General features: G+C 42.6%; 1 protein-coding gene across 11 annotated transcripts in view; it reads right to left on the minus strand.

Annotated features, from left to right (window-relative positions):
* LOC106562719 (ubiquitin carboxyl-terminal hydrolase 20) overlaps window positions 1–24,814 on the minus strand; it is a 78,661-nt gene that overhangs the window by 20,950 nt on the left and 32,897 nt on the right. For 2 of the 11 annotated variants that reach the window (XR_001319083.3, XM_014127714.3), the window contains exons 1-18: window positions 21,183–21,385; window positions 18,159–18,255; window positions 17,850–17,903; window positions 17,583–17,645; window positions 17,298–17,468; window positions 15,234–15,342; window positions 14,585–14,654; window positions 14,239–14,352; window positions 13,940–14,039; window positions 12,816–13,314; window positions 12,485–12,637; window positions 12,211–12,323; window positions 11,744–11,916; window positions 10,962–11,056; window positions 10,812–10,845; window positions 10,652–10,697; window positions 1,995–2,175; window positions 1,629–1,755 (exon numbers count right to left, since the gene is read on the minus strand). Coding sequence is in view for 10 of the 11 variants with exons in the window: in XM_014127714.3 (XP_013983189.2) it covers window positions 1,629–1,755; window positions 1,995–2,175; window positions 10,652–10,697; window positions 10,812–10,845; window positions 10,962–11,056; window positions 11,744–11,916; window positions 12,211–12,323; window positions 12,485–12,637; window positions 12,816–13,314; window positions 13,940–14,039; window positions 14,239–14,352; window positions 14,585–14,654; window positions 15,234–15,342; window positions 17,298–17,468; window positions 17,583–17,645; window positions 17,850–17,903; window positions 18,159–18,239 (2,183 nt within the window). In the remaining variant the exon portion in view is untranslated. Of the gene's footprint in view, window positions 1–1,628; window positions 1,756–1,994; window positions 2,176–10,651; window positions 10,698–10,811; window positions 10,846–10,961; window positions 11,057–11,743; window positions 11,917–12,210; window positions 12,324–12,484; window positions 12,638–12,815; window positions 13,315–13,939; window positions 14,040–14,238; window positions 14,353–14,584; window positions 14,655–15,233; window positions 15,343–17,297; window positions 17,469–17,582; window positions 17,646–17,849; window positions 17,904–18,158; window positions 18,256–21,182; window positions 21,390–24,814 lie in introns of those variants that run through there. The other 9 variants (XM_014127720.3, XM_014127719.3, XM_014127717.3 and 6 more) reach the window with 8 other exon arrangements.

Below are 24,814 nucleotides of genomic sequence, written 5' to 3' on the forward strand. Positions count from 1 at the left end.
AGATTCCAATTGACAAAGTGTTTTTAGCCACAATCAGCCCCAACCGCAATTAATACATTTGGGCACAGTCGATAGCGTGCTGGACTTCGGGCAAGAATGTTGAGGGTTTGAAACCTGCTCCCTGCTTGCTATAATGAATGAGTTTGATACACCTGGTATTGGATATGGCTGGACAAAAAAACTTGCTAAATAGCGATTTTCGTAAATTAACTTTATGACAAAAAAATATGCACAATCGTTGGTCTCTACTTTAACTAACATATTCCTCTCAATTGTACATTTTTTGCTTGACTCGTTATGACGTTATAACTACATACATTTGCTTCCCGTAATGTTTTGTCAGCCATCATTGCTGAAGTCATCAGGGACGGGTGGCCCGCATCAAATTCTTCATTGGAACCACTCTTTATGATTGGTCATATAAAAACCTTGGGACCCAAATGCATGAGTGCTCTAACTCCCCCTTGTGGTGGTCTGGAGCAATGAAGCCGTGACGCTGGGTAGCTCTAAGTCCAGCGGCACAAGCTCGCAACTTTTAAAGGAGGAACCAGTGTACATGTACATATTACCTCAATTACCTCGACTAACCGGTGCCCCCGCACATTGACTCTGTACCGGTACCCCCTGTATATAGCCTCCACATTGACTCTGTACCGGTACCACCTGTATATAGCCTCCACATTGACTCTGTATTGGTACTCCCTGTATATAGCCTTGCTATTGTTATTTTACTGCTGCTCTTTAATTTCTTATTTTTTACTTAACATGTATTTTTTCTTAAAACTGCATTGTTGGTTAAGGGCTTGTAAGTAAGCATTTCACTGTAAGGTCTACTACACCTGTTGTATTCGGTGCATGTGACAAATAAAATGTGATTTAATTTGATTACGCGTGTTAACTCAAAGACTGGCAGATGCCGATATTGATCTGGTATGGATGGTTTCATCTTACCGTCCAAATGCATTGTATGCAACCGGCAATACACACGTATACTTCTTGGACCGGTTCGTACCTAAAACATTCTCCATTCAGGCTGCAAAGAAGTCGATTTCCTCTTTAACTAGATCGAATAGCGAGAAGGCAGAAAAAAAATAAACTGAAAGTATGTGTACTTTCTTTATGAAACACCATTTTCCACCACCATGCTAGTGGCTAATGCTACCTCCTGATGTCGCGCCCTGCGTTCAGACAGGGGTAAACAACAGAATGCTGCAACCTGATTGGCTGAACGCAATACACAACATTCGTGACTAGCATTCCTAGGCATTAGCCACTTTAGCATGGTGGTGGAAAATGGTGTTTCATAAAGTATGCATATTTTCCCTATTTTTTACCACCTTCTCACCATTCAATCTAGTTGAGGAAATCGACGCCTTTGCAGCCTGAATGGATAATGTTTTAGGTACGAACCAGTCCACGGGGGATAGAAGTGTATTGATGGCTGCATACAATGCATTTGCACGGTAAGATGGAAAAGACTCAAATCGCCATCTGCCTGCGTGTATGCACAGACACAGGCCCACACAAGCACACGTATACACACACACACAAAATCAAATACATTATTCAGTTCAACCAAACACTAAAACATTTAAAGTGTTCTTACATAATGAAGGTTGAAGTCTCACCTGTAGAAGAGCACATAGGCCTCAGCATTCTGCACCACCGTCTCATGGACCTCCGTTACATACTGGTCATCAAACTCGTACCACTGACCGTTAATCACGTTCTGACAGTACGCTATGTAGTGACCACCTAGGAGGGAGGGGAAGAGAGAGAGAGAGAATAGGAGGAAAAAGACAGAGGAAGCGAGAAGAGAGAGGGGGGAGGCAGTGAAAAAGAGGTTAAAAATGTTGATAGTAAGCTATGAAGAAAACACCCGACACACTAAGACTATGCTGCGGTGAATCACAACCAATATCAGCCAAACAAACATGTCAAAAATAGCTGGAGGGAGTCTTTAACGTTAGGTAATTCAGTCAAGGGTCACCCACTGCCTGCGGTGCCATGGTGACAGATGAGGGACAGCAGGTCATAGGTGGTGATCTGGGAGGGGCTGTCCTTGGCCAGGAAAGGTCGGAGTTCGAGGCCCTCCAATGGGAAGGCCACGTGGCTGTTGATCTTGAAGGAGTACATCACCTCATGGCGAAAACGTTTCAGGTGGATGCACAGGATCTGAACACAGAATTTTCATTATGAAGAATTTTCTTTCAGGAAATCTATAAGGTTGTTCCATTTGATTTCAATCACTTTTTGACTGCACCCCTTTTGATTTGAATGAAACCTTCCATACATATTTGCTCAGATTTGTTCAGAAAGTGACTTTTTGGAACTGATACATGTACTAAAATTGACATTTCTACTTTGGGAAGGTACCACAAAGATGGTTGGAGGTTTACACATCAGAGAATGTTGACTTGAGTGGGAATATCAGTTGTTTTAAATTACACTGTCAATCTTCCATAGGAAACCTATTGAATATAGGTTATAGATATATAGATAATAGAAGAGACACTCCCATTTAAAGAGCCACTGAACACGCCGATTGGCACGTGTGTTATTCTGTTGCTCATAAGAAAAACTAGACTTCAGTCTGGTAGGTGTGTTTTCTAACCGATTCCGCGTTTGGTTAAAGATGTTCATCCATGAGACACTGTAGACACGGAAGCCTATTTCACTTTCTCAAAATCCCCAGAATGAATCTCAGATTTCTTGAGTTTACGTTTTGGCCGAGGATGTGTTAGTTGCGCAATTTTACTTTAACTAGGGTGTTTGGTGCAGTATTTTTCCAGTAAAAAAAATGTGCAATGTGTTGTCTTATGTAAACAAAGTCAGAACTGCTGGACAGGTCTGTCTCACTGTCTATGCTATTGGATCGAGAGCAATCACAGCGGCAGCAGCTGTTCAAATCAAAACCCAACCTTATTTTACCCGTTGTGACGCACAGATGTTCCAAACTCCGTTTTAGACCAGACTGACTGTGACCAAAATTATTCTGTTTACGCTTTGTAGTAAATTTTGACACTAGAATAACGGTTCCTGACTCATATCGATGCCATGAAGGGATTTGTTGCTTTTTAAAGGCAGTCGCTCTTTAAGTTGATATTCAATAGTGGTGGACCGGCAGCAATCTTTGTGGTAGTAATTGGAAGTTTAAATTTAAATTCTATTTAAAATGCCAATTGTGTACCAGCAATTGATCTTTTTTTTTTAATGTAATTTTTTTTCTTTTTTACCCCTTTCTCCTCCCAAATTTCGTGGTATCCAATTGGTAGCTACAGTCTTGTCTCATTGCTGCAACTCCCATACAGACTCAGGAGAGGCGAAGATCGAGAGCCATGCGTCCTCCGAAACAGACTCAACCAAGCCGCACTGCTTCTTGACACAATGTCCGCTTAACCCGAAAGCAGAGGAAACACCATACACCTGGCGACCGTGTCAGTGTGCATGTGCCCGGCCCACCACAGGAGTCGCTAGAGCGCAATGGGACAGGTACATCCCTGCCGGCCAAACCCTCCCCTAACGATGCTCGGCCAGTTGTGCGCCGCCCCATGGGTCTCCCGGTCGCAGCCGGCTACAACAGAGCCTGGACTAGAACCAGGATCTCTAGTGGCACAGCTAGCAACTGCGATGCAGTGCCTTAGACCACCGCGCCACTACTGAATTATATTTCTATGATTGAAATGACATCCACCCTGTATTAAAGAGTATGCTGTGTCTCAACCGATGGTGGGCACAAGACATACATTTCAGATGATGTAAATTAGGGTCTAAATTACAAAATATGCAAAATGTAAAGAGTTTATGCATTTTTTGACAATTGATGTTAAAGGTTAAAAAATGAAATCATTTGTATTAACCGACAAACTACAGACTGGGGTCATTTTGATATACTGTATAAAAATCTGCTAATGGTATACAAAGTCTGCCAATGGTATAAATACTTAACAGAATTGCAATACAGAACTCTACACAGAGAGCTGTAACAGTGTGTATTCTCCGATAAGTAGTTATTCAGGGCAAATCCATTGTTTCACATCAGATGGCGTCATGTTGACGCTGGTCACTCAACCGATCAATCTTGTAGGACGTGGAACTCATCTCTAAAAATCAAGATTTTGCTCATCCGCCTAACATTACTTCCTAATTCTGAAAATCCCTCTGCTCTCAGTAGCTATGATGTACTGGCTACTACGACAAACCATGCACGCTGGATATGCTGATCAAACTTTCTCCAGCTAGCAGCCTAGTGCAAGCTTGTTTGAATGGCCATACGGTAGCTAGTTTGCCAGCTTGTTGATGAAGCTGTACGGCACCAAAGTTAAGGGACTGTTCTCAGAAATCAGCATCTATCTGACTGACAGATGGCACTGTGCCTCGCTACTTTGTAACATTTGGCCAATGCGATAACGTCGCAGAGACCAGTCAGCTGTGCTGTAGAAGTCAGCGCACTATCACGGCAGAACAGATATCATGAAAACTAATTTATGCATAGCTAGAACTTCACTACACTAGCTAGAGGGAGTGTTCAGCATTGAGTGTGTGAACTGGCATTGTTAGCATCCCTGCCTTTCCTTCCATATGGACTGATTTGAAATTGGTTCAGCCAGCAAGAAGACACTAGCATTAGCAAGCACATTTACGCGCACATTTTGAATTTAATAAATATTGATTCCACCACCACAAAACACCTTAGCTAGATGAAGAACTAGGTAGTGAAGACTTTCTCATGACAAATGTTTATATATTAGTTACAGGTTCGTCGTTTTTAAGGTAAGAATTACTCTTTTGAGGATGAAAGGGGGGTTCAGTGGATGATGTCACCTTGGTAACATTTTCAAATGTAAGGACAGCATATTGTAGCCAAACTTATTTTTATCTACCTCATGAGTGTTTGCGAGTTATCAGACAGATCAGTGCAGACGGTCATCGCGCTATCTGATGTGAGACAATTAAAAAATATTTATTTGAATGTAGGTTTCTCTGGAGACAATATTAACTTATACATATCAGAGGGTAGAGGGGGACCTGTTGCAGCATGAGTATGTCCGTGTACTAAATATAAATTACCTTACCACAGTGCATTCGGGAAAGTATTCCAACCACTTGACTTTTTCCACTTTGTTACGTTACAGCCTTATTCTAAAATTTATTAAACAGTTCTTTCCTCATCAATCTACACACAATACGCGATAATGACAAAGCAAAAACAGGTTTTTAGAAATTTGTGCAAATGTATTTACATAAGTATTCAGACCCTTGTTATGAGACTCGAAATTGAGCTCAGGTGCATCCTGTTTCCATTGATCATCCTTGAGATGTTCCTACAACTGTATTGGTGTCCACCGGTGGTAAATTACATTACATTACATTTAAGTCATTTAGCAGACGCTCTTATCCAGAGCGACTTACAAATTGGTGCATTCACCTTATGATATCCAGTGGAACAACCACTTTACAATAGTGCATCTAAATCTTTTAAGGGGGGGGAGGGTTAGAAGGATTACTTTATCCTATCCTAGGTATTCCTTAAAGAGGTGGGGTTTCAGGTGTCTCCGGAAGGTGGTGATTGACTCCGCTGTCCTGGCGTCGTGAGGGAGCTTGTTCCACCATTGAGGTGCCAGAGCAGCTAACAGTTTTGACTGGGCTGAGCAGGAACTGTGCTTCCTCAGAGGTAGGGGGGCCAGCAGGCCAGAGGTGGATGAACGCAGTGCCCTTGTTTGGGTGTAGGGCCTGATCAGAGCCTGAAGGTATGGAGGTGCCGTTCCCTTCACAGCTCCGTAGGCAATCACCATGGTCTTGTAGCGGATGCGAGCTTCAACTGGAAGCCAGTGGAGAGAGCGGAGGAGCGGGGTGACGTGAGAGAACTTGGGAAGGTTGAACACCAGACGGGCTGCGGCGTTCTGGATGAGTTGTAGGGGTTTAATGGCACAGGCAGGGAGCCCAGCCAACAGCGAGTTGCAGTAATCCAGACGGGAGATGACAAGTGCCTGGATTAGGACCTGCGCCGCTTCCTGTGTGAGATAACAAATTCAGTTGATTGGACATGATTTTGGAAAGGCACACAGACTGAGCAATTGGAAGAGATGGGCATTGGTCAGGGAGGTGACCAAGAACCCAATAGTCACTCTGATTGGAGCTCCAGAGTTCCTCTGTGGAGATGGGAGAACCTTTCATAAGGACCACCATCTCTGCAGCACTCCACCAATAAAGCCTTTATGGTAGAGTGGCCAGACGGAAGCCACTCCTCAGTAAAAGGCACATGACAGCCCGCTTGAAGTTTGCAAGAGAAAGATGAATGGAGCAAAGTACAGAGAGATCCTTGATCAAAATCTGCTCCAGAGCACTCAGGACCTCAGACTGGGGTGAAGGTTCACCTTCCAACAGGACAACGACTCAAGCACAGAGCCAAGACAAAACAGAAGTGGCTTCGGGACAAGTCTCTGAATGTCCTTGAGTGGCCCAGCCAGTAGCTGTGCAGCGACACTCCCCATCCAACCTGACAGAGCTTGAGAGAATCTGCAGAGAAGAATGGAAGGAACTCCCCAAATACAGGTGTGCCAAGCTTGTAGCTTCATACCCAAGAAGACTCAAGGCTGTAATCGCTGCCAAAGGTGCTTCAACAAAGTACTGAGTAAAGGGTCTGAATACTTATGTAAATGTAATTTCATTTATTATCAAACTGGTTTTTGCTTTGTCATTATGGGGTATTCTGTAGATTGATGAGGGAGGAAACTATTCAATCAATTTCATAATAAGGCTGTAATGGGAAAAAAAATGGAAAAAGTAATGGGGTCTGAATACTTTCCGAATGCACTGTATATGCTTAGTTGCAGTCAAAACAGCTGACAAGTCTGTCAGTGGTATGAATTATTGGTAGTAATACAGAAACCAGCTAACCTCAATGTATACATATAGAAGAAAAATCCTATAATATTATATATGTGCAACGTATGATATTTTGGGTGCCATTACATTTGGTTTGAAGTGACTGAGGATTCGGGCTTTTTGAAGCATCCTGCCATAGGCACTGCCACCAGTGATGCCAACTTAGCAATTTTGTTGCTAGATTTAGCAACTTTTCAGACTACCCTGGCAATGTTTTTTTCAAACAGCACCTAGCAACAAATTTAGCTACTTTAAAAAATGTATTTGGAACTTTTAGCAACTTTTGAAAAGTGACTCAAACGCTAAAATGCACACATTTTCCCTCTAAATGACACAAAAACGATTTTCTCTGTCACACACTCAGTCACAACACACGTGCCTGGCTGCAAAAGTGCATTGTGAGTGACGTCAGCAGCCAGGCCTGCAGCAATTTCAGCAAATTGCAAATCATTGTTGGCTGACTCCAGCAACAGTAGTATGCGTACGACGAGACAAACCCAAGGAATATAGTTGGTCACGAATGTTTGATCTTGAACAGAACTTACAACATCAATCAACATGTCTCAATCAAAATTGTACAGCCAGAAGTACAGAAAAGAGTGGGAGTCTGTACCTGATCTTAAAGGGTGGCTGAAGCCAGTAATTGGGGATGATTGTCGGGCATACTGTGCGTACTGCAAATCAGATATGCTTGCAAAAATATGACATCAAAAAACATTGTGCTACAGCAAAGCATATAAATAAATCAAAACCGTACAACCCCGCAACAGTCTACATTACCACAGTTGGTTAAGAAAGTGGATAACTGCAAAAGTGCAGAAGCTACTATGGCAATGGCCATTGAGGAGCATTGTTCGCTGCTAGCATGCGACCATTTAGGTATGGCTTGCAAAGCTGCCTTTTCAGATTCTGTGGCAGCAAGAAACTTCCAAGTGCACAGAAATTATTAGGGGAGTACTGGCTCCTTATTTTATCAAAAGGGTAAGATGCGGGGGATGAGAAGTTCAGTCTCCTTTTGGATGAGTCCACTGATGTCAGTGTCTTGAAATACCTGGGTGTGGAGATTTGGTATTTCAGTGCTAAAAAAAGAACCGTTGTGTCCACATTTCTCGGGCTGGTTGAATTGGAGGGGGGCGGTGCCAGATCAATAACAAAGGCAGTAGTTGAGTTTCTTGAGAAGTGTAACCTTAAAAATGAGAATCTTCAGTGTATTGGCACAGATAATGCGTCCGTGATGACTGGGGTGCACAACAGGGTGCACAAGATTTTAAAGGAAAAATGTGCATTGCCCAAATTTCCCCTGTGTGTGCCATTCTATACAATTGGCTGTCAGTGCAGCATCCAAAGAAACCATCCCTAGGAGTGTTGAGTACTTAATCAGGGAAACCTACAACTGGTTTTCGATTTCCCCAAAACAGTGCGAGGCGTACAAAGCAGTGTATGCCACCATTAATTGTGGCCAGAAACCCCTGCAGATCACCAAAGTGTGTGCCACACGTTGGCTATCGATTGAGCCTGCGGGAAGAACTGAAACTCCGCTTTGAGTTGACCAAGGCTAGTGAGCATTGCTACATGGTGGATGTGCTCCACGCCATGTACATGGACAAGACCAACAAGGTCTACCTGACATTCTTGAAATCAATCCTGTCCGACATACAAGTTGCAGTGAAGTCATTTGAGGGAGAGCAAACAGATCCTGTCAAGCTTTTGGACAATCTGGTACAACTCTTAACATTAATTTGCAGCAGAGTAGTCAACACTATGGCAAAAATGTATGTCCTGAAGGATGCCATTGATGGACATCTCAGTCCATCACTATTCCTTGGGTACCTTTTCGAGAGCACGTTGTACCAACTCAGTATTGCGCCAGAGGACAAAAAGGTCATATGGAGACGGTGCATCAACTACATTGTTGCTTTAAGCAAGGAGCTGCAAGCAAGGCTCCCTGACAACCTAGAAGCCTTGCGAAACATGGCCTTGTTCAGTGTTAAGGAAATGTTAAAGCACAATAAAGGCACCACCAAAATTATTAAAGTAGCTGAGCTACTGGGGTACCAGCCCCACACAATTGATCAAATTGTTTCCCAATGAAGATACATCCATCTGTTTAAGTGGGACTCAACTGAAAATACAGTCGAGTTTTGGAGTGAAGTGAATAACTACACAGACTCTTCCGGGTCAAATCCATTTGAAGAACTGTGCAAAGCTGCGCTCGCCACACTCAAATGCGGAGGTTGAACGGCTGTTCAGCCAAATGAGTGTGTTCCAGTCAAAGTTAAGATATAGAATGTCACTGCACACTCAAGTCCATACTCCTGGTGCGGTATGGACTGAAGCTGGCTGGTGATACCTGTTACCAGCATAAACTACCAAGTGAAGTTCTGCAGCAGATTGGCACCACAGCAGCATCCAGTTTTAAGGCCACTCCATCCTCTTCTGCTGGTTCCAGCTCCGTGACAATGCAGTTGGACAGTGAAGATGAAGTGGATTTCCTTGCCAATCTATGATTCATCATATTTACAGTACGTATGCAAGGAGTGGACTTTCTGGAACTGGCGGAAATACACAGCTGATGGTGGCAGTGTGCACTGCAGTGTGAGCGAGAACAGTGGCAATATCTAGAGGAAACCAGTGAGCAGCTAGCCAGCCAAGCAGCACAACAACCTGGAGAGAGCTGGAGAGAGATGCCTAGCGCACACATCAGTATCAGTAAGTTGCTTGTTCAATAAGATAGCATATATACCTTCTTATTAGCTTGTACCTATAATTGTTGATCAGTTAGGTAGCATGTTAACTACCAATACACTGCTTAAAACTATAATTGTTCAGAATGTGTAGGTTTACTAGTTAAAAAGAAAAGAAATACAATGCAATTGTTCAATAATTCAATGTGTTGCGTTTAAAAAAATCTGATCATATAAAATGTGTTGTGTTTATATTACTTTTACAAATAAAAATATGTGATAATAAACAAACAAATCTAAACTACCAAATGTCAAATCATATGATACCAGAATCAAATTATGGTAAACTAGCTTTTTAGCACTAATGTGGTTTGTAATTTGTAAAAAAGCTGCACATTATATAAAGGGAAAATTTATATTTCAGTTCTTCAGAAAATGCAAATGAAGTGTAACTTTACTAAAATAACAGTCTGTTTTGGTTATTTCTTATTTTAGACAACATTAACTACATGTCTAATGCAGCTTTGATAAGAAATAAGCATATATTTTGCTTTGATTGTTGCTTTTTTTCAATAGTTTCTTCTGGGATCAAAATGTTGATAACTGATGTATGTAAAATATCTCAGCAGCTTGAGGGTTAAAAAACATTTATTTCAAGAAATTATCAAATAGTTTGACAGCCCTGTTTGTACGCTTTTAAATTATATCAAATTCAATCATTAATATTTTCCAGTGATGAAGACATGGATGTGATGAAGACATGGTATGTTGGGGTATGCAAAATGGGTCAACTTTTATCACCTCTATCCCCTGAATGTTTGGGCATTCAGGTCCAAAAAGTCACTTTCTGACCACTTCTACCATAGGCAAATACGTATGGAAAGTGTTGTTCAAATCAAAAGGGGTGCAGTCAGAAAGTGATTGAAATCAAATGGAACGACCCTATAGATTTCCTGAAAGAAAATTATTCATAATAAAAATCAAGGAAATGTCACAACTTAGGCATCTTCAATCATTTTGATAAGGTAGTTTTATCTTCTATGCAGGATGTCAAAGTATGATATAATAGAAGCCGTTACCTCAGGTAGCCGAAGTACTTTGCAATATTTTACACCATTTCTCAATCTGGAAGGGAAGTGAAAAAGTATTAAAATGTGTGTTGTAATGTGATCTGTTTTACCAACTAGACATATTGATCTTCTAATGATAAAATGATCTACAAATTCCACAAATACTTACTTTTTACACCTTTCACAGCTGTACATGTTGTCCCCTGCAAAACAATGAATGAAGAAATTACTGACCATTTATTTCATGTTCTGATTATGAACGGATCATACAGCTGAAATCTAGGCATCTTATTAGACAACTTTATCGTGACTAGTTTACCTTTGAGCTCATCAGCAGCGAAGAAGGCGGCGAGGCAGTCCTCCAGTGTGACCATAGGACCCCAAAACCAGCTGGGGATACAGGACACCACAAACCTGCAGAGGGGGGAGACATGCGGGGGGGCTGATTACATAGTAAGCACAATGTGGCTGTTACATATACTTTCATACTTGTTACAAGATTAATACATAGATGACGTTGGAACTGTGAATAGCCAGCCGGACAGAGAAAGACAGCGCTAACTAGCTACTTCTTTGAGAGTCAACTACAAGTCGGCAGGGGGGGAGGAAGAAGTGAGGCAGAGGCTCAATTCTCCATAATGCTGCTGTGTGAAATTTATGATGTGAGGAACTACTGCTATCAATGCGGGCGGCGAGTCTGCATGATCGGAGTCCCCCAACTCTGCTGGGGAAGTCCTGCTCTATCGCACTCACGGTTGTGTATGAAGTTATTGTCCTGTTTATTTGTGTATCCTCGTCCCCAGGCTGGAAGGAAGTGTCTGGTGACAGACTATTACTATTTGTGCCTAGTGGGTCTACTGTGTAAACTGTTTATGTTGTTCTTGTTTTTTAACCGATCCAAACAAGAAGTTCCCTCACGGAAAAATAAAGTTAATATAATCCAGATGTGGCAGATAGAAATTCATTGAATAGAGCTGACATGATTCCTTGTTCTACATGACAGACCATCATACCTGTTCTACACCACACACTCCCAGTCTATCCCCTTCCCCAGCACCCCCAACCCTCGAGCCCCATCCCCCTACCCCTCAGCTCCCTCACCTGCGTATGGAGTCCATGATGTAGGTGATCCAGCCCTGGGAGCCGTAGACATCCAGAGATACCCCGGTCTTGGCTGGGAGGTTCTGGTGGATGGAGGAGTGTAGCTTGGCCAGGTCCTCCTTACCTGGGATGGGCAAGGACAGGTCCTGGAAGGTCTCCACTGTGGTCGACACCTATAGGGGGAGATGAGAGATGAGGAGAGAGAAGAGAAGAGGGGACAGCGAGAGCGAGCGAGAGATGGTCTTAACAATCTGAACAGTGATAATCCAAACAAGCAGAATCCAACATATTCATGGAAAAAGTAGGATCAAGTTTAGGCATAAGAACATGTGGTAAAATGTCTACAAATTGCAACACGTCAACGTTCAATATGCATGTGACAGTTTTGTGAGGTTTCAATAGAAGAAGTGGAGCTGAGTTATGTAAATGGCGCACCCTTGTGCTACGACACATGACACACAGCTCACCCTGTCACAAGTCAGACACTGGACCAGGCTGAGGATTGAGCCATCGAAGATGTCTGAGATGACGCTGCGGTAGCGAGACTGCTTCTGTTTCTTGGCACCCAGGAACAGCTGGGCTGTGGAGGATTATGGGAAACGTAGTTTGTGTATGAGGGGGTAGAGTGTGTGTGTGTGAGAGAGTGAGCATACGTGACAGTGTGTATCTGTGTGTGTCGGTAGACTGCGTGACAGAATGTGTGTCTGTACGTGTATGTGAATTGACCAGAACCCCCCATACCTTTCTTAAAAGAGTATGCGGGCCCTGCAGAGCGGAAGGGGCTGGAGCGAGTGGGGTTGGGGGAGAGTTTAGGGTGCAGTTCCTGGACAGTACAGACGGGGCTGCAGGGGCGAGACTGGGGGCGCTTCTGCATCAATGCCTCATTGTCGGGCTCTAGGTAGAGGTGGGTAGGAGAGGAAGAGGGGGCTTTTAGAGATTACTCACATCACTACAACAGGTCTCTCCACACACAGAAACACACACAGAGACACACACACATACACATAGTTGCTCGCACACACACTTACATATATTTTTTGATGTTCTACTTCCACCATTACCAGGCCCCTACCTGGAGTGCTGTTGCTCTGCGTCTGCCCCTGTGTCTGACTCGGACCCTGTGGCCTAGGGCTAGGGGGGGTCCCCTCCTCCTCCTCCGCTCCCCTCTCCAGACCACCCTCTTCGGCCGCTGTCGTATCCACATCGGCGTCCTCGTCCATCTCCTGGGAGCCCCTGTGGAGGGGCGAGCCCAACACCCTTTTCTCCTTCAGCCTCTCTTTCTCTGAGATGGGCCCCCCTGTGCCTACCCCTCCGCCCGTGCCTGTCCCCCCTCCTCCAACTCTCGGCCCCACCCCACACTCGTCCTGAATGAGCAGCTCGGGCTCCCCCAGCCCCCCTCCCTCCCCCCGGTCGCTGCTGGCGCCTGAGTCGCAGGAGAGGAACTCGTCCTCGGAGGGGGAGCGGTCGCCCCCATCCCTCCTATCATCCCCCTCCCCTCCACACTCTGCCAGTGGCTCTTTGAGCTCCTCGTGGAGCTGGTCCATCAGACAGCGCAGGAACTCCTGGGTGTCCTACAGTAGAAAACACAGAGGGAGAGTGTGCTGAGCAGTCCTATACACTGAGACGTGTGTGTGTGTGTGTGTGTGTGTGTGTGTGTGTATAGTGTGGACAGTATTGTATGAATGTTCCCTGCAGCTCCTAGGGACAGACAGAGACAGCCATTGAGACACACAGGCTTAACCACACACAGGCTTAATTCAACATCATTTTTAGATCGAGATAAATGGATTCTCCATAATCAAAACTAAACAAGTGAAATACACACAATCCCATTCCAACATTCCAATCTTGATGAACGGATTTCATCTGGTTACTGTGGGTTAGTTAAATAATGTCTGCATCCCAAATGGCACCCTATTCCCTATATACTGCACTGCTATGGCCCTGGTCAAAAGTAGTGCACTACATAGAGACTAGGGTGTCATTTGGGGGGGACACCATTGGCATCTTGAAGTGTGGTGCCAAGATGATGAAATCAGCTACACAACAATCAATCAACCAATCCAATTTAATTGTCCCCAAAGGGAAATTCGATTTGAGGTTACAGGGGTGATTTGGGGGGATGAGGGGACATAGGGAGAGGTGGGTTAGGTCAGGGGTCAGAGAGAGGGGTCGGGGCATTGTTTTGTTCCCTACCTGCTGGGAGCTTGCCCCTACCTGCTGGGCGTAGCCACGGAACATGGGGTTGACCAGCTTGATGCCCTGGGACAGACTGGTGGGGACTACGTAACTGGGCCTGGAGCAGAGAGAATAGAGAGAGAGGAAAGAGAAAGTCTGTTTTTTCTTCTATTACATAAGTCAGACAGTATCTTGCTGCATTCTTGGATATCATCTTATGAATCGCTATTGCAAAAATGTGCACACTAAGAGGTACTCTACAGAGAGATAAGTACTGTAACAGAGATAAGAAATATAGTGTCATGTGTGTATAGTACCGTTTCTTGTGCCAGAGCTCAGAGATCAGTTTCTGGTAGCTTTTGCACAGTGCAGGCTTTTTGTCAGTCCGCACCAATCCACTGCAGTCCAGGAAGAACTGAGTGAGAGGAGGACTGGAGAGGAGAGAGATTAGAAGAGAAGAAAGTAAGAAAGAACTGATCAGTCAATGTTCAAATCTATGAAAACGAATACAATCCCTTCTGCTGAGATGAAGGTACACATGCACATGCTCGCTCGCACACTCATTCACACTCAAACATTTCAGTGACAGGTCTCAGAAACATGTCAATCTATCTGCCATAAATCCCCAGACTAATGAGGAAATAAGACAGGAAGTGACCTCACCAGTTGGACAGGGCTTGAAGCGCTGCGTTCATGTAGCAGGAGTTACCAATATTCTTCATCCCTGTCAAACCTTGGAGAGGATGAGATGTAGGTTAAAAAAAGCCCTAATAACATCATACATGTATATTTATAACATTAGGACTATATGGTAAGGACACTCCACTGTATTTATACCTAACATTTGGAGAACATGCATGACACAGACCCTGTCAGTTAATGATGAACTTCAGTCTATTACCGTTACTTAAATGGATCTGGTACCTGGTCTGGTACCTATTCTTAGGCTCAAAAACAATTATATTTCTCCTAACCCTGATCATCTGGCTCTCAGATCATTTTGGACATCTCTGCCCAAATCAGCTTGACATAATTCACTAAGGACTGCAAAGCCTGTCAAAGGATGAAAGAACCAATTCTACAGAGTTTTAAACCTCGACAGCTGGCCTTTGCCTGATTGATGTTACATTTGTAACATATGTTAATTTAAGCTGCAGATCATATTTGATAGCTATGGTTGTGTCATCCATAAAGATAAAAATACAAAGATGTAACGCTAAGGGTGTCAGTTTAACAGCGGATATGCTGGACTATAGTTTTTACTGTTATTGAATAGATCCCATGACGTTGAGAGAAGGGGGTCTGAGGTTACCTCTAGGTTTGAGCGCATCCTCCTCCGACTCCGACCACTCTTCTTCGGCTACCGCGATAGGGACTGCCTTCAACGGGTGGTGGTGACTCACTGGTTGATGAACTGCATCCTGGGAAAGTAAGTAACCGTTAAAAACAACAAATAATGACATCAGTGTCTGCCTGTGGATTGCCAATTACACAATACACACTGCTCCAAAAAATAAAGGGAACACTAAAATAACACATCCTAGATCTGAATGAATGGAATAATCTTATTAAATACTTTTTTCTTTACATAGTTGAATGTGCTGACAACAAAATCACAAAAATAATCAATGGAAATCCAATTTATCAACCCATGGAGGTCTGGATTTGGAGTCACACTCAAAATTAAAGTGGAAAACCACACTACAGGCTGATCCAACTTTGATGTAATGTCCTTAAAACAAGTCAAAATGAGGCTCAGTAGTGTGTGTGGCCTCCACGTGCCTGTATGACCTCCCTACAACGCCTGGGCATGCTCCTGATGAGGTGGCAGATGGTCTCCTGAGGGATCTCCTCCCAGACCTGGACTAAAGCATCCGCCAACTCCTGGACAGTCTGTGGTGCAACGTGGCGTTGGTGGATGGAGCGAGACATGATGTCCCAGATGTGCTCAATTGGATTCAGGTCTGGGGAACGGGCGGGCTAGTCCATAGCATCAATGCCTTCATCTTGCAGGAACTGCTGACACACTCCAGCCACATGAGGTCTAGCATTGTCTTGCATTAGGAGGAACCCAGGGCCAACCGCACCAGCATATGGTCTCACAAGGGGTCTGAGGATCTCATCTCGGTACCAAATGGCAGTCAGGCTACCTCTGGCGAGCACATGGAGGGCTGTGCGGCCCTCCTAAGAAATGCCACCACACACCATGACTGACCCACCGCCAAACCGGTCATGCTGGAGGATGTTGCGGGCAGCAGAACGTTCTCCACGGCATCTCCAGACTCTGTCACGTCTGTCACATGTGCTCAGTGTGAACCTGCTTTCATCTGTGAAGAGCACAGGGCGCCAGTGGCGAATTTGCCAATCTTGGTGTTCTCTGGCAAATGACAAACGTCCTGCACGGTGTTGGGCTGTAAGCACAACCCCCACCTGTGGACGTAGGGCCCTCATACCACCCTCATGGAGTCTGTTTCTGACCGTTTGAGCAGACACATGCACATTTGTGGCCTGCTGGAGGTCATTTTGCAGGGCTCTGGCAGTGCTCCTCCTGCTCCTCCTTGCACAAAGGCGGAGGTAGCGGTCCTGCAGCTGGGTTGTTGCCCTCCTACGGCCTCCTCCACGTCTCCTGATGTACTGGCCTGTCTCCTGGTAGCGCCTCCATGCTCTGGACACTACGCTGACAGACACAGCAAACCTTCTTGCCACAGCTCGCATTGATGTGCCATCCTGGATGAGCTGCACTACGTGAGCCACTTGTGTGGGTTGTAGACTCCGTCTCATGCTACCACTAGAGTGAAAGCACCGCCAGCATTCAAAAGTGACCAAAACATCAGCCAGGAAGTATAGGAACTGAGAAGTGGTCTGTGGTCACCACCTGCAGAACCACTCCTTTATTGGGGGTGTCTTGCTAATTGCCTATAATTTCCACCTGTTGTCTATTCCATTTGCACAACAGCATGTGAAATGTATTGTCAATCAGTGTTGCTTCCTAAGTGGACAGTTTGATTTCACAGAAGTGTGATTGACTTGGAGTTACATTGTGTTGTTTAAGTGTTCCCTTTATTTTTTTGAGCAGTGTATTAATAGAACATAGGCTGCATTTCAGCTCACAAATGTAAATTGTGAGCTAATCAAAATTAAACAGAATAGTTTAGTTAAGTAAAATGTTATATTAAATAAATGCTTTATACATAGTGCATAATACAGTAATCATGAATAGTTTATTCATGTTTACTAATGAAAGATATGATGGCGTTACCCATATTTGATATAGGGCCCATCCCAAATAGCGACCTATTCCCTATATAGTGCACTACTTTTGACCAGAGCCCAAATGGCACGTAAACATAGTATAGTTGACTATAATTCAGCTGACCTTTGTGCGATGGCGTACCTGGTGTTCCTTAGCTTTACAGTGGTGGGGAGTGTGTGTGGCAGACATTGCAGGGACGACTGCAGGCCTCTGCTCCAGAAACACCTCCCTCTCACACACATAGCACCAGATCCTGAAAGTGGTCAGGTTCACCGTCAGGTTGTGTTTATTTGCCTTGGGGGATGAGCAAACACACACACACACTAAGCTTTGAAAAACGTTGTTGCATGCTTTCTAGAAATGGCATCTCTCACTATCCAAGGAAAAAAAGCTCTGCGAAAAACTCACCTGTGCATGTAGGGTGCTGTGATCTGAAAAGGTTTCTCCACAGCCAACATATTGACACTCGCTCTGACCAAGAGAAATAAAGTAATACATTAGAAATAAACATCTATGGGGTAAAAACTAAAATATATATAATCCATCTGAAAGAGTGTTATAAAAGTGTAATAATAACACATCCTAAGAATTATGTCATGGCCTTTGAATCTATCTCAAAATATTTTGAGGAAGAACAGACCCACAGGAAACAAGAACAGACCCCCTGTTGTTTACCTGCAGACAGGCCCAGAGGTTGGGACCTCCCACTCCACATGACTGGCAGGATCCCTTCAGAATAGGACAGAAAACAAACAGTATTAGACAACAATCTAGGCTGAAAAACAATCATACAGCACCATCTCCTATGTGATTCTGTCAGACCACCAGAATGTCTTAAAAAAATGTTGACATTTTGCGAAGGCAAATCTAGAAGATGTGACTCAAAACTAAAAGACATGCATGGCTTGTCACAAATTACATCCATTCCATACATATTCCAGAAGCTCGACGCAGCAAGTCTCTCTTGAAACCATTCATGCTCACCTTGGATTTCTGCAGAAGCTCCTCCTTGGTTACCTCCCCTATGGAATTCAGGTGGGGACAAATGTCCCCCTGGTCACACATGTTTATTAAACTTCTTCTAAAGATCAAATAATAAACAAAAAGGCATTAATCTATGACATTTTGTATGGGCAGGTAAAACATGAAATGGAAGCAAGCTGACAGAGTCAAAGGCTACAAGCAGTTACACTTCAATCAAGGTGTGTGACTAACTCTGCAAGCCAGCTATTACAAAATGTATGGAGAATTCATGATTGGAGGGAATTCAGCTAACAATGAAGCTCTTTGATTTAGCTAGCCGGCTACTCTACTCACTCAAACAAAGCTTTGAACTTGAAATCATATGGAACAATGCAACAATTCACTGTTGGGTGGTTCCATATGATTGCAATCACTTTCTGACTGCACCCCTCTTAAATTTGAAAGAAACCTTCCATACATGTTTGCCCATGGTAGAAGTGGTCAGAAAGGGACTTTTTGGACCTGAATGCTAAAACATTCAAGACATTGAGGTTCTCAAAGTTTTAATCACTGGTAAATATATCATTTGAAAGCTTACAAACAGGGTTGTCCAACTATTTTCTTATTGACATTTTAAAAAAAAGTATTTTTTTTCATATTCATATTTGTTGTAGCTTAGACCCTATTTACAGCTTCTGAGGTGTTTGTGATGGGCCCGCCATCGGCTGAGACACAGCATACTCTTGAATACTGGGAGGATATGGCTGATAGATGTACTAAAATGTGAATAAAATTGAAATTTCATCTTTGAAATAGTACCACAAAGATAGGAGGTCGATACATCAGAGTATGTTCACTTGCAATGAAATATCCATTGTTATAAATTAAACTGACAATCTTCCATTGGTAACCTATTGAAATATTGACAATTGAATAGGCATTACCATTCAAGTTTACATTCAATGGTGGGTGGATGGGCGGCTATCTTTCTGGTAGTAATTGGACGTTTTAATTCAATTTAAATATTAATGGTGCACCAGCTAAATTGCAGTGGTCTGAAGGGATAGGTCCAAACTATGAATAATATTTCAATGATTAAAATAACACCCACCCCTATTTTACATCAGCTCAGGTGTTTGTGTTGTGCCCGTCATCAGACACAGCATAGACACAGCTACCATTTTGTTTAACTCACAAATGTTGTATTTTAGCCCTATTTTACATCAGCTCAGGTGTTTGAGTTGTGCCCGTCATGTAAAATAGGGCTAAATTACAACATTTGTGAGTAAAAAAAATGATAATTGATGTCAAAGGTTAAATAACAAAAAAAGATATATATATATATATATATATATATATATATATTTCAAGAAAACATAGAATAGTTGGTACACTTTCAAATGATATCAAACTCAACAGTTTGATATTAAACTAAAACTCAACCAGAAAGATATGAGATCCATGTTTTGTACCGAGCGAGGAGGTTCTCGCCATCTTAGCTGCCGCACATCTAGCATTTCCCATCATCTTTGCAGGAACTAGTCGTTTAACACAAAACATGGATTGAATATCTTTCTGAATTTGTTTTTTGTGGAACCACCTGCAACTGGAAACTGACATTTCTAAGATACTTTTTTTCACCGAATCGAGTATAGCCAAGAACAGGTTAGATGAAAAATCTATGGCGGCGATGTGTATGGGTCTTTCCTGTAATGCTCAGTAATGGACACCAAAAATCTTTGTTTATCCAATGCTGTATATAAACCCTGGGATTGTAGATGCTATGTATTGGCCATTGAGAAGCTTTGAAGCCACCGGTCCGCCATTATGCCACTTCCCAGTAGGAGCAGTCCTCCATAGAAATTAATGGAACAGTATTTCAATTAAAGGTTAAGGACAAAATTACATGTATTTAAGTAACATTAGTCATCTAAAAAAAATACACTTGTAAGGATGTTTTTATAATTTTTTAGCTCACATAATATAATTTAAAAGTATGTATTAAGGTGTACATTTGGCAAAAAACAGATGTCGACATTAATAAATGCATTGCTATAGCTTCCAAAATGTTGTTTTACGACGGTGAGGGAGTGCCAAGCTGGAGGCACGGTGGATTCAACACATCGCCCCATATTAGTCATCTAGTGTGTGTGTGATATATATATATATATATATAAAAATTGGTTTATGTCACATTATCTGGCATACAATTTGCCCGTTCATATTGTTAGATGTTTAGGGTTCCCACATGCCAATATTACCTCGGTTGTTTACGACAAAACAGACGGAAGACAGTTGGCCTGTGCCAATTTGTTATCTGCGTCTCCGAACACCTGTGTGTAAACAGAAGACGGATGCCGAAATATACTGTTGGCTGCAACTGTGTTAAAACAGTATACAATAAGTGTATATTTTGCATTTGGGTAATTATTTTGATGTAATATGATAATAGTGTCCTTTATGTTTCTAGAACCGTACGATAATTGGCACTTGAGATTCGATTCACTGTAGACGGAGTATTTGGCTGCCAGCCAACTCGCTTTATGAAAGGTCCTTGGACTATAAGGAGTAAAGTCAGGCTCCTTTATTCCAGTATTGGGCTAGCGTACATTCTGTAGCTACCAAAATGAGTCAACTTTGAGCATCTCTAACTCATGAATGTTTTGGCATTCCGGTCCAAAAAGTCACTTTCTGACAACTATTACCATGGCCGGGTAAACATGCATGAAAAAGATTTCGTTCAAATCAAAACGGGTGAAGTCAGAAAGTGATTGAAGTCATAGAACATCAACCCTGTAGCTAACTGCATTCTAGAAATTGATGATAAATTAATTCATCATCTAGCTACCGCATATCAGCCAACATAGGCATATTGTTTCAGAATGAAATCAAAGACGAGACAACATTTTTCTGCACTTTGGTTTGGCCACAGAGCCACCGAAATAACAGCTCTGCTGCAAACTTGAAGGCCCTGTTTTCCTCTCCAGACTAGCATCAGACATTAAGGATGACAACAAATTCATGCTTTGCCGGAATTATATTTACCAACACCGGGCGATGTTAGAACAGTTCATTTACGGGAAAACTTCCGTTAAAGATAGGCAAACAGTAAGTTAACGTCTAACTAGTGATTGTACGCCAGCTAGCTGTTGTAACGTGAATGTACTACTGTTAGCTGCTGGTGCTGCCGTCGTACAGATTGGTTTTACGTCAGTGTTGTTATGCACAATGTCAGCAAGAACAGGAACTATGGGGAGTGATAAGGGACATATATAAGCCTAAGCAACGGTACCACCTGACATGACATGATACCAACGCCTTCAGGCTGACTACACCGCTCCTGTCGCGTGCGTTGCAAAATAAATTTAGAAATCTATATTATTAAATTATTGCTCCCACACTGCTTGCGCGCACCAACGAGTGTCTGCGTTGCCACGCGCTAAAATAGAAGTCAGTTCTATTTGTGACGCAGATCGCGCTGCAAGTCCTGCCTCTCCCGTCTCCTTATTGGTTTATAGAAGCAGGTACCCACGTGCCATCTCCTCATTGGTTATACCCACGTGTGTGACTAAAAGACGAACAAGGTCGGTGGCATTAATGCAATTAATTTATGAAAGTTGCCAATCGCAATATAAAGTCCAGAGAAGAAAAAGCCTAGAAGGAGGAGAGATGATTAGAAACGATTCGGTTGACCGTTTTGTTTGGATTAATTGTCGGAGTAGAGGACCTTGTGCATTTCAGGTGAAATAACAACTCATTGTTTATATCCCAGGACAAATTAGTTAGCAACAGCAATCTAGCTAAATAGGACAAATTAGCAAGTGCAAGCTAGCTAGCTAAATTGCCATAAATGTTTAATGCTTTTCGACGTGTCCCCAATTTAATGTAATTGGTTCAGAGTTTGTTTTGATATTTTAACCTGCGTGTCGTGATCACGTTTGGTGTGGGGGGACAAAATAAATGTATGCATGATGGTGCACGCGCACAGCCGGTTTGGGTTCTGTGTGACACGGCTGGTCCCAGCCCAACAGCGCGATCAAAACCATCTTCCTCAGCATTGGTATCATTGTTGAAAGAGCCTAGTCTCTGCTTTCTTGACTATTTATAATTGCATTTCGCTCCAAAACTATGCATTTTGGAGGGAAATTATATGATAGGCTCTCACAATAAATTGTTATGTATACTACTTGGCAAATAAATGAATGAAATATGTAAAGAAATTATGCAAATAAACTGTTTTATTACTGGATATGTGTGTGTATATTTTACTGGATATGTGTGTGTAACTGATGTGAAATGGCTAGTTAGTTAGCAGTGGTGCGCGCTAATAGTGTTTCAATCAGTGACGTCACTCGCTCTGAGACTTGAAGTAGGGTTTCCCCTTGCGTTGCAAAGGCTGCAGCTTTTGTGGCGTGATGGGTAACGATGCTTTGTGGGGTGTCAGTTGTTGATGTGTGCAAAAGGTCCCTAGTTCGAGCCCAGGTTGGGGTGCAACAAAAATTCAACATTCCCATTTTGCTACTTTCTGTGAAGTCTACGCATACAATTTGATGCATACGTTCGATTAAGCAATGCAACTGCAACCCAATGCTGAAAGGCAAACGCAGCGTTCCAAATTAATGTATTTCTGGTGTACCAAAACGCAAAAACACAGTCGGTGTGTTCAAAGCGTTACTGACGCCTGCATAGCGTGTTAATGAAAGTCATAATGTGCATAGTTTATAGTTATTAAATCTCAACCATAAATGTTAGAAATTTAAAAATTTTCCCGTGCAAGCAGACATTCCGTTGTAGCCACCTTGAACTATAGTGTAGCCTACGGCTTGTGTATTTCCGGGTATCGCTAATGGCCTAGAAAAGATTATGCCCAATTTATAGATAATCTGTCTTTCCCTCAACACCTCATGGCATGGTATGTCATCTTATCTCGCTGTGTACAGATCTAACTGTTGTTAGCCAATCACAGACTGTGTTGTTACCAGTTCCACATCAGACAACCAATAAGAGTTGTGTCCACGGCTTTCAGAGGAGTTCATAGGTGCTATTCGGAATCCTTGGGATGTCCCTTCAGTCGAATAGAGCAGTTCATAGACTTTTCCAGAGGATCCGTGCTATTCGGAATCCTTGGGATGTCCCTATCTCTATCAAGTGTAAAATGGTTAAGTTTAGGGTCAGGGTAAGGACGTTCCAAGGAATCCGGATAGCAGTGACCGTTCATAGAGAGAGACTGGCACGGTATTTGAGAGCTAGGCGGCAACATAGACATTAATTTTTTTTAATTTTTTTTACAGGTGGCAGAAGCGATTTTCGAGTATCTGCCCCAGATAGTTTTCTTATTAGAGACGATGAAAATAATTACCAAGATGTCCTTGATCCAATTGAGGAGTAGTAGGCTATATTTCGGTTGCGATATCGTTAGGAAATATTTAGGTCTACTGTGTCAAGGAAAATGTGGTTGATAACGTATTGTCGAAAGCACGTAGGCAATATTATTTACTGTGTCGATAGCGGAGTAGTGTCACGTCCTGACCAGTAAAGGGGTTATTTGTTATTGTAGTTTGGTCAGGACGTGGCAGGGGGTGTTTGTTTTATGTGGTTCGGGCTATGTATTTAGGTAGAGGGGTGTTTGGTTTATGTGTTCCGGGGTTTGTTGGTTTATGTTCTATGTTAGTTATTTCTATGTTCTAGTCTAGTCCTTTTAGTTCTATGTTTAGTGTTTTGATGGACCTTCAATTGGAGGCAGCTGTTCCTCGTTGCCTCTGATTGAAGGTTCTATGTATAGGGGTGTTTTTGTATTGGGATTTGTGGGTAGCTGTCTCCTGTTTAGTGTCTGTTTGCATGACAGGGCTGTTAGTGGTGTTCGTTAGGATACTTGTTTTTTTGGGGGGTTTTTTGTTGTTTTTTTTCCTTCTTTTTATTTAATAAAGAAGATGTGCATACATGTTCCCTTGCATCTTGGTCCAATTCTTATGACAAGTAGGCTAGTGTACAATAACGTCATTTGATGTGTTGGATTATTTATTTAATGGATTCATTCAATTGTAAATTAAATAACTACTTTTCACTGAAGAAGGGAAACGGGGTACAACATGTAACTTTGATCAAAGACCTAAAATCATGCCTAACAATATCACAACGGTATCCTAATATTTGTATTTATTATGGATCCCCATTTGCAGTCTTCCTGGGGTGCATAGTGTGGATACAGTAGTAGCCTATTCTACAACAATGAAACTGTATGTGCTAGTATTATTTATCTAATTGATCAATTGTAAATGTGAATGGGTATGGTATTTCATTCAATGATTACGTTATTGTATAAGGTAGGTACAGGAGTACTCTATAGTCTACAATAATAATGTAATTGAATGTGCAATAGTATCATTTATTTAATGGATTAATACAATTGTGAATGGGGATGGGCAGGCTACTTCATTCAGTGAATATTAAATATATTGCTATCTCTGGGAGTATGTTAATGACGGCTTTTCAGCTGTTTAACTAATTTCGAAATCTCTTTCTTTTAGTCAAGATGTGATGAGCCAGAGCAACTAATCAGCTTCACTGCAGGTGCTCAACCCACCACCCTTACTGTTCTCCCTCCACAAGTAACCACATCCTCTTCTCCTGTTCAACTACTTTGCCACCACACTAAAAAATGACTCTACACATACCCC

The sequence above is a fragment of the Salmo salar genome, chromosome 11, assembly GCF_965601325.2.
Source record: "Salmo salar chromosome 11, fSalSal1, whole genome shotgun sequence".
NCBI lineage: Eukaryota > Metazoa > Chordata > Actinopteri > Salmoniformes > Salmonidae > Salmo > Salmo salar.